Below are 14,607 nucleotides of genomic sequence, written 5' to 3' on the forward strand. Positions count from 1 at the left end.
AATATGGTAAATAAAGAACATAAGGTTATCAGCAGAGAATGATGTTGACCTTCCATGCTGTGGATCATTAGCTCATTAGGCCTTTAATAATGGTGCAGAGATGGCACAATACCAATTTCCACCTCCTTTCAGTACAAGTATTACCAGGGTGTTTGTTAGACAAATGCATCAAGTCTTGCACAACCATGTTGGCCATCAGCCCCACTGCTTGGTAACTTGTTGGCTGACATCAATCAAACTTGATAGCAGGGTGAGACATACACAAACAAAGTTACAGCTTCTGTAAAAGCTGCTATATACACAGCCTGGAGGTCCAAATTAGTGCTGTCACTGAGGGAAGTGAAATGTAGTCCATACCTAGCCCCTACACATTTCATTTGACAGAGCTGCTGGCCAGCCAACAGGCTCACAGGCCCAGACACAAACCATGATGCACTGCCTGGCCTTTTTTCAGAGCTGTGGATGCAGAAGGGGCTGCTCATGGGAAACACCCAGGAGATGTAGGAGCCATTACTACAATAAAAGCTGTCCTCTGATGTCCAGGCAGACTACAAGCAAGGGAGACAAAATACAGGCTAGGAATTTTTACCAGGAAACAATTTCTGCATAACATGACTCTATTTTCCCACAGCCTTTTGCTGAGTATTACCTGACTTCACACAGTTACTTCCTTTCCAAAGAGACTTGCTAGGAATGGCTAACCAACTTCATGGTACTCTCCTGAACATACCTGCCAAAGATAATAAACCTGCAAACAGAATGGAACTATTTAGGTTGGAAAAGACCTCAAACGTTACTGAGCTCAACTGGTAGCCCAGCACTGCCTAGTATACCACTAAACTAATGTCACTAAGCACCACATCTATAGGTCTTTTAAATACCTCCAAGGATAGTGACTTCATCAATTCCCTGGACAGCTTGATCCAGTGATTGACAACTCTTTCAGTAAAGAAATTTTTCCTAACAAAAATTTTTGCTAAACCTCTCCTGGCACAGCTTGAGGTCTTTCCCTCTCATCCTGTCACTTGTTACTTGGGAGAAGAGACCAACCCCCATCTGGCTACAGCCTCCTTTCAGGCAGTTGTAGAGAGCAATAAGGCCCCCTCCCTGAGCCTTGTTTTTTCCAGCCTTAACAACCCCAGCTCCCAAGCTGCTCCTCATGACTTGAGCTCCAGACCCATCACCAGCTCCACTGTCCTTCTCTGGACACTCTCCAGAGTGTCACTGTCATGTACTGAGGGGCCCAGAATCTGAGATGTGGCCTCTCCAGTGCTGAGTACAGGAGGGACAATCACTGCCCTGGTGGTCCTGCTGGCCACACTATTGCTGATGCAGGCCAGGATGCCACTGGCCTTCTTGGCCACACTCTGGGGCTCCTGTTCAGCCACTGTCAACCAGCACCCCCAGCTGCTTTTCCACTGGGCAGCTTTCCAGCCACTCTGCGTCCCTGCCTAGAGCAATGCATAGGTAGATCTGCGTAACAAGCTGAGACACTGAAGTTACCTGACAGGTGTGTAAGTTTTGGGTTTTTTTGTCCCAAAGCTGTATAACAGAAAGAAAAGATGAAAAAAGCTGCAGCAGATCAAGGGAGTTAAATGATAAACCCAGGTTCAGATACAGTAATCCAGGAGAAGCCAAAATACAGAACTAAGAAAAAAAAGACCCAAGGAGGGGGGAGGAAGGAGGCTGGTAAGGAGAGCTGTAACGGCCAGGCTTAGGAAGCACGTTTAAGTCAGCTCTCAGCCTACATTCCCACACTTGCTTTCCCTCAGGAAATGTTGGGCTATAGAACAGTGTGTCACACTTGGGAAAACTGCTTCTAAAATGCATATAATGTATGTTTGGATAAGTTAGAGCCCCCAGCTGTATCCAGACTCCTGCTGTTATTTTTGTCATTCCATAGAAGCTGCTATACAGTTTGTTCTAAGGACGCTGAATTGCCAAGACCCAGGTTTCCCAGACATACCTGAACATAGATGCTCTACACAGGACATCTGTTACTTTTGTTACTGGCCAACATCTTCAACTCTGGGTGATCTTCCAGGAAGAAATGTTTAACCTCACCCCTGTGGGTACAGGTACACTCAGGGCAATATGACACCAAAGAACCAAGTGATTGAAGCACGCTGCTCAGCCAAATTCCAACACCAACTACTGAAAAGCAATCAAATGCAGCTATTTCACTTTAGAGAAGTGATTTCCATGCTGACTCAAAGTAACTGCTTACCTGTTTGGTTCAGCACATAAAAAATCCCAGTAAGAAAAATTTGAGGAAATCAAATTAAAAATGAGGACCTGAGAAAAAGAGTCACAATGACCTGGCCTGTCAGTTTGTCCCAAAGCTTTGAACCTCTGAAGCCACTTGCAGACTAATCTGGAAGAGTAAAAGTCTTCAGGGATCATTACATTCTCTGTAGGTTCAAGGGGTAAGGGGATGGGTAGAGATCAGCAGCTGGATGAAGGACACAACCCCCGCTCCCACAAGCAGAAAGGCAGAACCAAGGAGAACCCCTCTGAGTACTGCTGCTTGAGGTTATTTGTAGGGGAAGATACAGTCAGGGACCAAGGGCATACAGCACAGAAAGACACTGTTCATAATTTCCACTGCTGTGGAACAACTAATTTTTAATTGCTAGACCAGAAAAACATGGCAGAAGTTCTTTGTCTGTGGCAATTAAGAAAAACGGCACATCTCAGCACTTTTAATTAACATTGCTGCTTGAGGCAGAACCATTTCAGTCATCGTCAGGATAACACCACTGCCTTAAGCTGTTGTTGAAAACCACTGAACCAGAACATTTGGGTTCGGAAGGTGCAGGCAGTACATTCTCACTGCTTCAGAACAGCTACTGCACACTACTGCCAGCTCTCAGTGGGGATAAAGCCTCTCTGGCCATCACATTTCTGTCAGGCACATATTCTGTGAGGCACAAAGTCTGCTAAGATAGAGTTCATTGGTTTCCATACGCACAAAAAGTGAACTACAAAGTGAATGGTGTACTAAAGAACCAACCACACAAACTGAAGTGCCACATTCTCAAAAAGGCTAAGAAATGAATACTTAATATGCATCAAAGATTTTATTTGCATTAACTGAAGATTCAAATATTAAAATAAGTCTATATTAAATTATAATATTAAATATGCTTTAAATACAATAAACTAAACGTGTTTAGTTTTGAAACAAAGGGAACAAAAATGATTCAGAATGCAATACAATTAATGACACCAGAGGACAGAATAAGGACTTTTAATATGTAGTTCCACAAGATGTCAACTCAGCACTGTTTACTTCAAGAAGAGGTGGCCTTTTAATTGATGCACAAACCCCATGTTACATAAACTTAGTAAGGTATCTCTCAAGAAGCTCAGTTAAATCCTCATTTATGTAGTGATCAAAACTCCTTTGGTAGCTCTTTTTCAGAATGAAACACACCAGCAGACAGATGAGGAAAATAAACAGTCTTGCAAGTATTACCAGAAAAGGTGTCTTCTTTATAGTTACAATTATCTAACAGACCTACAGTGTCTTTCACTCTAATTCAAATCAACTTACATATGTACAATATGTAACAAAGTACTCACAAAATCCTTAGTCTTTCAAGACAAAAAGCTATGCTTTCCCAATATTGAGACCATAAAAGTATTTTTTAAAAAAAGGTTTTGTTTTCTTAAAGTGGAGCACACTGTACAGTAGGTTCCCTGGATGTTATTTTCAAGGCAGAATTGAATGTTACAGCAATTACAGAAACAGTGAAATACACCTGCTGCCCTAAAATGAGGTAGGGCCTCTGACTCAGATCTAATCTTTGCCACCCAAGCCAGCAGAAGTAGTAGTAATAGAACAATCCATATTTTAGCTAAATAATCCAACAGCTCAGTACACACATGAATGCAGTTGTCCTCTTGGCACTTCAAGGATCTCACTTCAAAACCTGATTTATCCAAACCAGACTGAAGTTTGCAATAACTTGGAAGAAAATTAACTGAACACAAGTTTAAGGGTTTTCATGGTGCAAAACTGCCAAACTTCAGTGTATTTCAACAACACTGCTTACACATACATGTTCATCAATTAAGGGTTTTAAAAAAGTTACCCAAGTTGTCACTGTAGCTAAAGAATGCAGCATTTAGGGACTTTATGGATGCAGTTAGGAACACCTAAATGAAGAAACCAGACTTGCATCCATCGCAGAAGTATTTCTCACACAGGTGATTTTACCTTTCCATCCAACTCCAATGACATTGTTAAACAAAACTGTAAAACTAAATTCTGAAGAACCCAAGAGAACAAAAGATTAACTAAAGAGTAAAAAAAACCCAGGACATTTAAAATTAGTAAGAAGTCTTGACAAAGGCGATCAATTAACATGTCATTTTGCTGCTTTTCCACAGCAGTGCATGCAGCTGGTTGAATAATATACATCAACCTGAAATCTGCCAAAACAAAAGTCTGGAACAGCATAGGTATTTGGTGTCCTGAAGATATATGTGGATGATTTTGGTTTTTATTTCTTTGCCTTTTAATTTCTTAAAAATAAAACTATTTCTTCTTTATGCAACATAGTGGTACTGATTGGGGTTGTCTTTGTCTCTCTCCATGTAGTCTCTGTCAATGAGAGATTCAATTCTCTTTTTCAAGTCTCCAGGCTACAAGAAAAGATGAGATTAGTGTAACAGTTAGTAATATAAAGGCAAATATATTTTTTAAAAATACTGCTAAAAACTACATAAGAAATGCACCACAGTATATAATTAACGTACTATGGATACTCTGGCTTCTTTCTCTTCACATAATACCTTAATCTTTATGTTTAATTCTATGATATTTCATATTTCTTGCTCTTATGGACAAGCTGAATAGAAAAATATATTACATATATTTAGATAAATCTAGGATGGTTTGACAAACAAAAACGTAAGTTACCTTTACAGGAAATTTCAGCTGATTATACAATTCCGAAACAAGAAGATTATGACCAAGAGTCTTTCTCATCTTCATTATTCGTACAATAGCAGCATCAATCTGGTATTGCCTGTCCTGAAATACTCTTTCAGTTGTGCTGACCTGTTCCTCAACCTGAAGAACAATACAACACCATGAATCTTACCACCTTCTGCTACTACTTTTTATTAATTACATGTCTATAGTTAACCTTTGCAGTAAAATGAAATTCATGCATTCTTACTCATTCTTGAGACAGATGCACACATTACTGCATTCTAAGAGCTAAGTGATTCTGAAGTACTGCTAAAGCAAGTAAAAGAGAAAATTAACAATAATGTAAAGGAAAAAATAATGTGTCTTATTTTACATTATTTGATAAGTTAAAGTAAGTATTAAAAACTTCCTTCAGATTTCTGAGAGAACACAACAGTTTGACAACTCAAATACAGCAGCATTTTGTGTCAAACTCCAGTGTGACTTTTACGGAATTCAATACACAAAGGCAAAAAAGAAACAAGCCAATGTTAATTAAAATATGTCATCTTGTGTCAAGAATGGGGATTCAGATACAACAAAGATATCCACTGCAGAATCAGGGACTACCCTGACTTTTATAGCCCTCTTACCTGCTAAATATAGAAGTGACATGGTGACATTTGATTCATGAGTTCAATATAGTACCAACACTTCAGCAATACCACAGAAACTTCTAAGATGGACTGAAACTTCTACATCCTTTTAGTTTAATATATAGGCATTTAAATTTGCAAGTGCAAGAAGCAACCTAAGTCGTTTTCAATTTCAGTGATTTTAAAGTCTTTATTGCCTCTCTGAGTCATCTTGACTACTCTAAAAATTAAATAGCCTTTAAAATTAAATATTCCTTTCTTTATATGCAAAAATTACAAGAGATTATGTCTTTCCATATGGGACATGTAGATAAACAGTTAATACATAAACTGAATGAATGCAAAAAGTACGTACTGTTTCTTTCATTTGAATCTGGTTGATCTTTATTCTAAACAATTTATGCTTGAAATCACCATTAAAGATGAATTTATCTCCATCTTCTACCTCCTTGCCCTTTGGATTTTTAATCAATACTCGTGCTTTCCCGCAAGCTAAAGACTGCAAGGTTCTTCTTAATTCACTGTCCTCTGTGAAGGAGTTCAAATATGGGAGAAAGCAGAACAAAACATTTACATGAAGTGTTTTATGTGATTAATCTAGAAATAAAATTGAAAAGCTAGTGGTTTTATGTTAATACTTTCTTCCAACTAAGTTCCAATTAGAAAGTAGCTCACAGCCTTCATACTTCATCTCATCTTTCACAGGTTAAGTGCTGAGAGCACACACAGGATTATATAAATCATAAAAGACAGACTTAAGCTCATATCAGTGAGTTTTCCATCCAAAATAGTTTCAGAAAAGACTTCACATTAACACAAACTTAGTTCTATTGCTTTAGTTGTGTGGTAGTAACAGAACTTTATACCAGAAAAGGTCAGTATGACAAGAAACTCAAGCCCCTTATTTTAGTGTTTTTGTCACACAGCAGAAAACATATAATAGAATAAAATTACAGACATCTAAATTGACAGGAAGATGTTTTGTGGGAGGGTAGAGCTGACAGCTGTTATAGTCAAACTTCCCCCAAAACAGGAAAGTAGTAGACACAAGTATGTGAGGAAAACTTTACCTAGTAATATTTAAGGCTTAAAAGCATTTAGAGAAGAAGATAAAATGAAGTCTTAAACATTCTAATAATTATGTAGCCAAGTCTTGTATCAAGATTTTGCATTGAAACAGCCTCTGCAGTCTCTATAATACTTTATTCACAGAATAAAACTATCACTAAATGTGTTGGATCTCCTGAACAGTTTTAGTCTAAAAACTGAAAGAAAGGTTTTGCAATCTAGTGCTGAAGTACAGCTGAGTAAAAGATTAACACTACTGCTATTTTTAAAATACTTAAGCTTTCACACAGAGCAACCTTTTATTTTTTTTTAAGCTTCCAACTGTTCTATGATTTCTAAAAAAACCCCTTTAAACCATGTGGGCTAAACAGGCATTTATATTGTTTGAGACATTTTGTGTGTTTCAACCTCAGTAAATGCAGATTGTTGTGTTTTTGTCCAAACACAAGGATGCTGTTAAAACACAATGGAGCTTTGCAGGTCAAGTCACAGGTTACAGTATGCCCAAGGGAAGGAATTTACAATTACCTATCAATCCCTGAAGTAAAAGCTACTACAGCTCCTAGCGGCTTCCTTGATAATAAGGCAAGTAAGAACATGGAGTATATTTGGACAACACATCTCAAAGCAGCACAATTAGCAGAGAGAAGGTGAACATTCTTTCTCTGAGTAACAGTTTATGCATTTTCTCACTGTCCTAATGTACCAGGGACAATCTCATTAAAGAGACTGAAGGTAGTTTATTTTAACAGTGACTGGAAAACACAAGTTCCAACCATGGCCAGTTAATCCCTACAAGAAAAATGGAGAGGGACTTGTAAATTTACAAGACCATGTAGTGACGTGGACAAGGGTGAATGGCTTCAAACTGAAACAGAATAGATTAGGTATTAGAAAGAAATTCTTTATTGTTGAGGGTAGTCAGGCACTAGAACAGGTTGTCCCGAGAAGTTCTGGATGCACCTTCCCTGGAATTGTTCAAAGCCAGGCTGGGTGGAGCTCTGAGCAACCTGGTGTAATGGAAGGTATCCCTGCCCAGGGCAGAGGGCTGGAACTAGATTATCTTCAAGATCCCTTCCAAGCCATTCTGTGACTCTAAGCCATTCATCCTGGCCTTCCAGAAACCCTGTGGACCATGAACTGTCCTTACTACCTAAGTCTCTATACCTAAATTCTCCATAGGGGAGAGAAATACAGACATGGTGCTCAGTGCAGTGACATATAGGTAGCTCCCAACTATCAATTCCAGCCAGGTGGCTTAAGAACAGTCTACTGAATTCCTTATTCTGTGCTATAATGGAATGGATTTCCATGCAGCAGCTTTATCAGTTGCTGTCAGGCAGCCAGAATGCAAGCTCCAAGGGACAGCAATCCAAGATGAGAAAGCAGGACTTGGATCAGGGCTTGCATGAACCTGTGTTTATTCTGTAAACATTGTACTCCAACCTATTGAGCCTCTCCAGACTATCCTGATGATTACTATCACTGGCATGGATTTTCTTCAGCTCCCTTACCACTAATGGAGAGGATGACTAAGCAACTTGAAGCACTGACACTGAGACAATGGAGCTGTACTTCCTTCTCCCAGGCTGTACTTCCTTCTGCAATGCATCATTCTGAACTGCAAGGATTCTTGGTATCTCCATTTTACAGTATTTTAGTAAATATATTACAATATTTTAGTACTTGTATGGGCTCAAATTCTCTCAGATACTGCTGTATTAGGTTGATCTTAAGTTTCACATGTGAGGGACTATTGGGTATAAGCTGCTGATTGATGCAGAACTTTCAGAGAGTAGTGATGACAGTGTTTTGGCTAACTATTTCAAGAAAGTGTAAGAATTTGGGGGGAAAAACCCATCCAAGAACATAAAAACACAGAAGACAGATACTGCAGATGGTTAAAAGGGAAACTCTACTCTTCCTCAGTTTTCTTGGTCCTTCAGGTTCAAAAGTACAGGGGCAGGCAGCTATGAAGTACACACCCAGCACACACTGCTGCTCTGAACACATCAGACCTGCTGTGAAGGGGCACCCCAGCAACAGTAATGGGCAACAGGCAGGTGAGCTCTCACAACAGTTCCACTGAAAATACTCTCTTGAATCACCCCCAACTGAAAGGGAGCAAAACTAATCTGTACACAGAACAGTCTTTATCACCATTTAAATTTTAAGAATTGCAATGATCTATTTTGTAAATCTAATAGGTTGTTAGGAGTATCACATGCCACACAGCTCTTACTAATAATTTTGTGAAGCATCCATTTTACACACTAAGAAAATATACTAAGAAATACCTGCAGTATGTTTTCCTCATCTTTTGTTGTGTGTATGCTATTGGAGCATAAAGTTAGGCCTAACAACCATGACAAATTTCTTTAAATTAGGCCTTTACATACCAAATCATAATTGGCAATCACTTGACAAATAAATTTAAGAATCAGAAAGTATTCTTCTTACCTACGCCAGTGGCCATTTTAATTTCTTCAAAACTGAATTCATCCCCTTCATTAAACATAAGCAATACTAATGTCTGAAAGAGCGATACTTGAAACTCCTTCTTCCCCTAAAAGAGAAACAACGAATAATAGTAATATTCAGAGAATTTTCAGTTGTACCCCCTACATTTGACAGTTACAGAAAGTATACACTAATTTTTCTATTTCTACAAGAATGGATATGCATTTTAGAATGCCTGGCACACAGAAGAATCAGACTGAATATAGTATTGAGGAAACAGGATATTTTTAAAACCTCTTTTTTTTGCTCTTCTAACAGTAACAATACAGTACACAGCAGAAGCTTGTTAGAATGGCCTGGTATTTACTTCACATCCTTTATTTTAGTTACAATACATGAAATTTTGGTGTTGCCACCATCAATAGTGAATTTCTCTGTACTTTATATTCACAATGAGTTAGTAAAAGAATTCAAGGGTTGTTCTGTCTTTGCTGTGGCTCACTGAAGCTGCACTATTACAAAGCAAGATACTGCATGAGACAAAACAAAACCACATGAACAAACAATGCAGTTATTTAACAGTTAAATAATTCAACAAGCATTTAAATTTTAACCACAGCCATCACATGACTAACACCCTTCAGTCTCTTTTTGTATGTCAAGCATACTAAAAGCATCACCAGGATTTCTACAATCAAAACAATTCCAGATTAAAGATAAAAAATGCTGTGTTCTTTTTCTTGCTTTAATTTCTTGCTTTATTACAACCTAATTTATTTGAATGAGCAACAATTCCTATCAAATGAATATTACCAAAAGGTATCACTGTTGTCTTGTTAGCTAGGTAGTATTTCAGTTTAATTATAGAAAGCCTACTTTCTGTACAAAATAATAGTATTGACGTGATTGTTCCTCCACAAAAATGTTACTACCTTTATAAAAAAATACAATACATTACTAGATTCCAAATAATTGACTTAAATTTTAACCCAACAGGCAAAGCATTATACAAGCAAACTTACTTCCTTAAATTCTGCCTTTAGGACAGCATGTCCTAAAGTGGTCTGCCACTGAAGTTTTCGACCACTGTGTTTCCCCAGGTAAAAGGTTTTAAATACCTCTTGAAGTTTTATCATCTGTAAAGAAAAGAGAGAAAAACATTAGCATTATACCAGTGCAGTGATACCAAATGACTTCACACATATAATTCCTTTATCTTCCTCAACCACGTTGAGGAAAAAAAAGCCACAGAAAATAATAGGCTCTTTTGTGGGAAAAACTTAATCCAAAGAGGAAAATTCTGCTCTCAAGTACATTAGTACTATTATACACATAAGAAAGCCTCAATTCAAAAATAACTGAATTTTCCTTGGGTTTTTATCTTGCTTTTGTTTTAAATAACAGTAAAATAAACTCCCTGTAAAGGGTTTTAAACCTCAGAAATAGATACTGGTTTTGTCCTGGACTTTGAATCCAACCTAGAAATCATGGGACAAAAAGCATACATCTCACACCTTTACACTGGCTAGTACCATGTGCTCTTAAGTTCTTCCTGTAAGTTGTGGATGGAATGGAACTCCAGTCCAATTCCACTAACTTTATGCCCTCTTACTTCCAAGTAAGGGGCTTCAACCCCTCCATTTTCATCGCAGATTGCTCAGGCTGGATCTTTCAGAAGTAGTCTGCCATGGAGGAAAAGATACCTCAGAAGCAAGAGCACAAGACCTTCCATATCTTTCAAACTGAGTGGGAACCCCATTATCACCTCTGGCCCCTGAAGCACTTCCCACACCTCCAGTCAAGCAAGGTATTGTAGGGGACTCCAAATACACATTTCAACCTAAATCACTACTGACAGGAGCTTTGCAAAAATCTCTCAACTTGGAAACAATCATTTTGCAGGCAAATACTATTTAAATGCAGGGGCTATTTTCTGTGTGACACATTGCAGGAAACAGGCAGGATCTTCAAAAAAAAGGAACGTGCAATAACATAACCACTGACTAGTTCAAAGTGCCTAACCAATGTAGTTAAAGATTGACTAAACTGTGGTGAACAGACCAATTACCAACTTTTAAGTGATTGACTACAATGCTGAGGCAATTTTATTCCTATTAATATAAATTATTATAAAAAACCCCACACTAAGTGAAATAATCATCTGAATAAGGTGGATTTTATCCGCTGCATTTTATTTTTTGCAATTCTGGAATCTTTAAAACTACATAAACCCCTTAAATATCTAGCAGAAAAACGTAAAATGAAGGACATTATTTCACCCTGTGACAATGATTCCATTCTGTAAAGTGCATTTATAAGAAGAATTCAAACACTAACCTCAGAATTTAGGTGGACTTCCATAGGTGTATAAGTTGGCCAATATCCCATAGTTAAAATATTTACTGTCAGGTCTATATTTCCTGGGTCACTTTGGTTCTGCATATACTAAAATACAAGAGACAAAAATTATTCAAGTATACTATCTACATACTAAATTAGAAAATGTATACACTTAAATTAGAAATTTAGGGTTAGTATAACAATAAAAAATTCTTACAGGCCACATGCTTGTTTGGACATGCTCTACTAGGATTTTGAGTAACTTTCTAATGACCCAACTTCAAAACACAGCAAGCAGGTGGGAGTCCAAAGAAAAGATCAACATGCCTTGAAATATCCTAGACCACTGTCTATACAGGGTGCTAAGGTCAAAGAAACTTTAATCACATGCAAATAAAGAAGAAAAGCTTTTGATCAGAAGCCATGGCAAGGACTACAAGATGAAAAGGATCTCTTTGGACTTCTACATCTGCTAGACAAAACTTTTTCATATAATTGGGGTAGAGCATCAGTCAAGCCAGACTGCAAAATCTGGGAGAGAAGAGTCTCTACAGTATTTTATTACAGGCATTGTCCTGGGTCAGATCTCTAACCCAGCACCCTGACTTCAGTAAGGCCCCAAAACAAGTACCCAGGGAGAAATGCAACAACACAGTGAGCATATACAGTATTTCCTGAAAGCATTCCCTCGGTCACCAACAGCTTGGAAACTTTGGGGCTGAGACATACACTGTTTCTGTGCACTCAACGACCTTCAGGGAGTTTCACTGGTGTGGGCCAATCACAAAAAATTCATTAGAGCAGCAGCAGTTTACAGAATGAAGGATACAGACTTTCACACGTCAGTCAACTAAATTACTATGTGGTATTTAAACCGATTTACTTAAAAAGGAATCAAAACTGTAAAACTATTGTATACAATAAATAAATTCTGTTGTATAAACAGAACTGTAAGTAGACATTATTATTATTACTAGGACCTGCTCAAAAGCTGTTTTGTTTAATTTTAGCTTAATCCAAGGTATAACACAATTAAATGCCTCCCCGTGACTGTGAAAAATTTAGTATACAAACAAAAGCTACATGTACCTGCTTAAACTGTACCATGACATCTTTGGACAGTTCCATGTCCTTGAACATGCCCTCCAGTTTGCTGGTAAAAGCAGCACCACATTCTGTCTCACAAAAAAAAGCAAAGATCCCACAATTACAAAGAAGCACAGAACAAGTGATAAACATTTAACCTGAGACAGCTGAGCCACATTTACCAGGTTACAGAGCACCCACAAATAGGTACATGTTTTCAGGATTTTGCTCCTCTGTAGGTATATTAAATAAACCAGTCTCATACCAAGGAAGTCTGCCCAATAGTTCTTGCTGAGCATAATGAAAGCTGTTATAAATATATACACACATACATATACACACACACCCCCCTAAGTATTTAAGTAAGAACTGTTCAGGTATTACTTAAAATCTGGCTTATCACTTCCTAAAAGCATGAGAAAATAGGGATTCCAAGTTGCATGCCAAAAAGTAATATAACATGAATACATCTGAAGACACCTACCATGCTTAAGCTTTGACAACATGGACTTCTCAGCATCTACTGATGCACTTTTTCCAACCAGCAGTCTTTTGGCCAAGTCTTTCTTATAAAATGCCTCAAACACATCTTTCCCTGTAAGGAAATTGAAACAAAAAATAAAGTAAAATTAAATGATACATTCTCTCCACATCACTGCCCTTCAGGTTTGTGACATGAGCCTTTCTCATGAAAAGCTGATGAGCAGAACAATATTAACTATGCAGCAGTGAATAAAAACACGTAGACAACTTGTTCTTTTTATATTTTAATAATTTTTAACATATTTTGCAAAATATTTACTTCTTTCTTTCTTATTTCTCCCCCAGGAACTTGGGCTGCCTTGTATTTCCCATTGGAGCAGCTGCAAAACACAATAAATTACTCCGGAGTCCAGAAGAACATTCTCCCTCCATTGGTCTGATTTATTAAGGGGGGGAGGGCAGGGGGAGCTTTTCTGTGTATTAAAGAATATACTTTAAAAGCCTAACGTGAAAAAAAATTTAACCGAAGTCTTCTTACTTGATTTGCCAATAGACTTGAAAATGAAGGAGTCATACAGATACCCACAAACTTTCACACCTTAAACCCAAGCTTCTCCCTATTGACAGTACAAAGATATCAGCAAGGTGTTTCCCTTTTAAGAGGAACAAATTCACTGTAACTCAAGCTACTGCTCGTGTTGCCTGCAATAGCCACTTGCAATTCCTTGCAAACACCTTCCAATTTAGTGCTTCTTATGATAGTCTTCTTCCTTGCCCATCCTGTCCTGGTGAAGTGATGTTTCATGAACCAGCTCCATCAAGATATTATCAAAAAGGCCAGTGCTCAGAAACTACCTAATTATCATCTGCTTTTAAAAGAGCTCTTATGTACTAGACAGTTCAAAATAAAATTTCCGCTTTTAGCTCAGTACTACAAAAAATATGAAGAGTTGGTGAAAGTTTCAGATTAACAGAAATTAATCTCTTAGGCTGACAAGCTGCCAGTACAACTGTTTTCATTCACCATCTCCATCTGACAAAAATGATGCAATTATGATTCAATTATGCAAATGATACTACTTTATGACTTGACTTTCCCATTATATTGTACTTGTTGGGGGTTTTTTATGAGGAGAGAACCCCACAGATCTCAAACAAACTAATACCGAATTGGGTAGTTCCTGCTATTCCACCCCCGCCCAGGACACACATTCCACTTCCCTCAGAACAGTGACCATGTATCTGTATTGGACTGGACCACTGGTTTTTAGGGTATCTAGAAAAAAAAAAAATCTCCTAACACATTCTAGGATTTTGCTCAGATAGAGACATACATGAGGGAAGTGCATTTCAAAGGCAGTGAAACTCAGCAGTTAACACTTTTTGCTACTATTCTGAGCCCTTCTCTGTGTTCCTTCTTAGCCATGATGAGAAAAGTCAAAAGAGAAGTTGCCGGGTTTTCATGCTTTGTACCTACAACATACATAAATGTATAGGAAAGAGGAAGTCTGTACTGTCATTAGAGGAAAGGTTGTGGTTATAGACATGGTTAATTTATGTAAAAAACTTCCAGCAACACCTCTAACTCTTAGG

The 14,607-nt window shown here is 37.9% G+C and overlaps 1 protein-coding gene and 1 long non-coding RNA gene across 4 annotated transcripts in view; one reads left to right on the top strand and one right to left on the bottom strand.

The window, feature by feature from the left end:
• Positions 1–3,234: 3,234 nt before the first annotated feature.
• Positions 3,235–14,607, bottom strand: part of CUL4A (cullin 4A) — a 35,962-nt gene continuing 24,589 nt past the window's right edge. For 2 of the 3 annotated variants that reach the window (XR_004238421.1, XR_004238422.1), the window contains 4 exons: positions 13,016–13,126; positions 12,535–12,620; positions 11,443–11,550; positions 10,155–10,241 (listed from right to left, as the gene is read on the bottom strand). Coding sequence is in view for 1 of the 3 variants with exons in the window: in XM_032100506.1 (XP_031956397.1) it covers positions 4,555–4,650; positions 4,928–5,080; positions 5,933–6,105; positions 9,106–9,211; positions 10,128–10,241; positions 11,443–11,550; positions 12,535–12,620; positions 13,016–13,126 (947 nt within the window). In the remaining 2 variants the exon portion in view is untranslated. Of the gene's footprint in view, positions 4,651–4,927; positions 5,081–5,932; positions 6,106–9,105; positions 9,212–10,127; positions 10,242–11,442; positions 11,551–12,534; positions 12,621–13,015; positions 13,127–14,607 lie in introns of those variants that run through there. The other variant, XM_032100506.1, reaches the window with a different exon arrangement.
• LOC116440140 lies at positions 7,681–14,192 on the top strand. The gene is made up of 3 exons (XR_004238424.1): positions 7,681–8,708; positions 10,102–10,912; positions 13,360–14,192. It is a non-coding gene; the product is annotated as an uncharacterized LOC116440140 (long non-coding RNA).

This window comes from Corvus moneduloides, chromosome 2 (genome assembly GCF_009650955.1).
Source record: "Corvus moneduloides isolate bCorMon1 chromosome 2, bCorMon1.pri, whole genome shotgun sequence".
Taxonomy (NCBI): domain Eukaryota; kingdom Metazoa; phylum Chordata; class Aves; order Passeriformes; family Corvidae; genus Corvus; species Corvus moneduloides.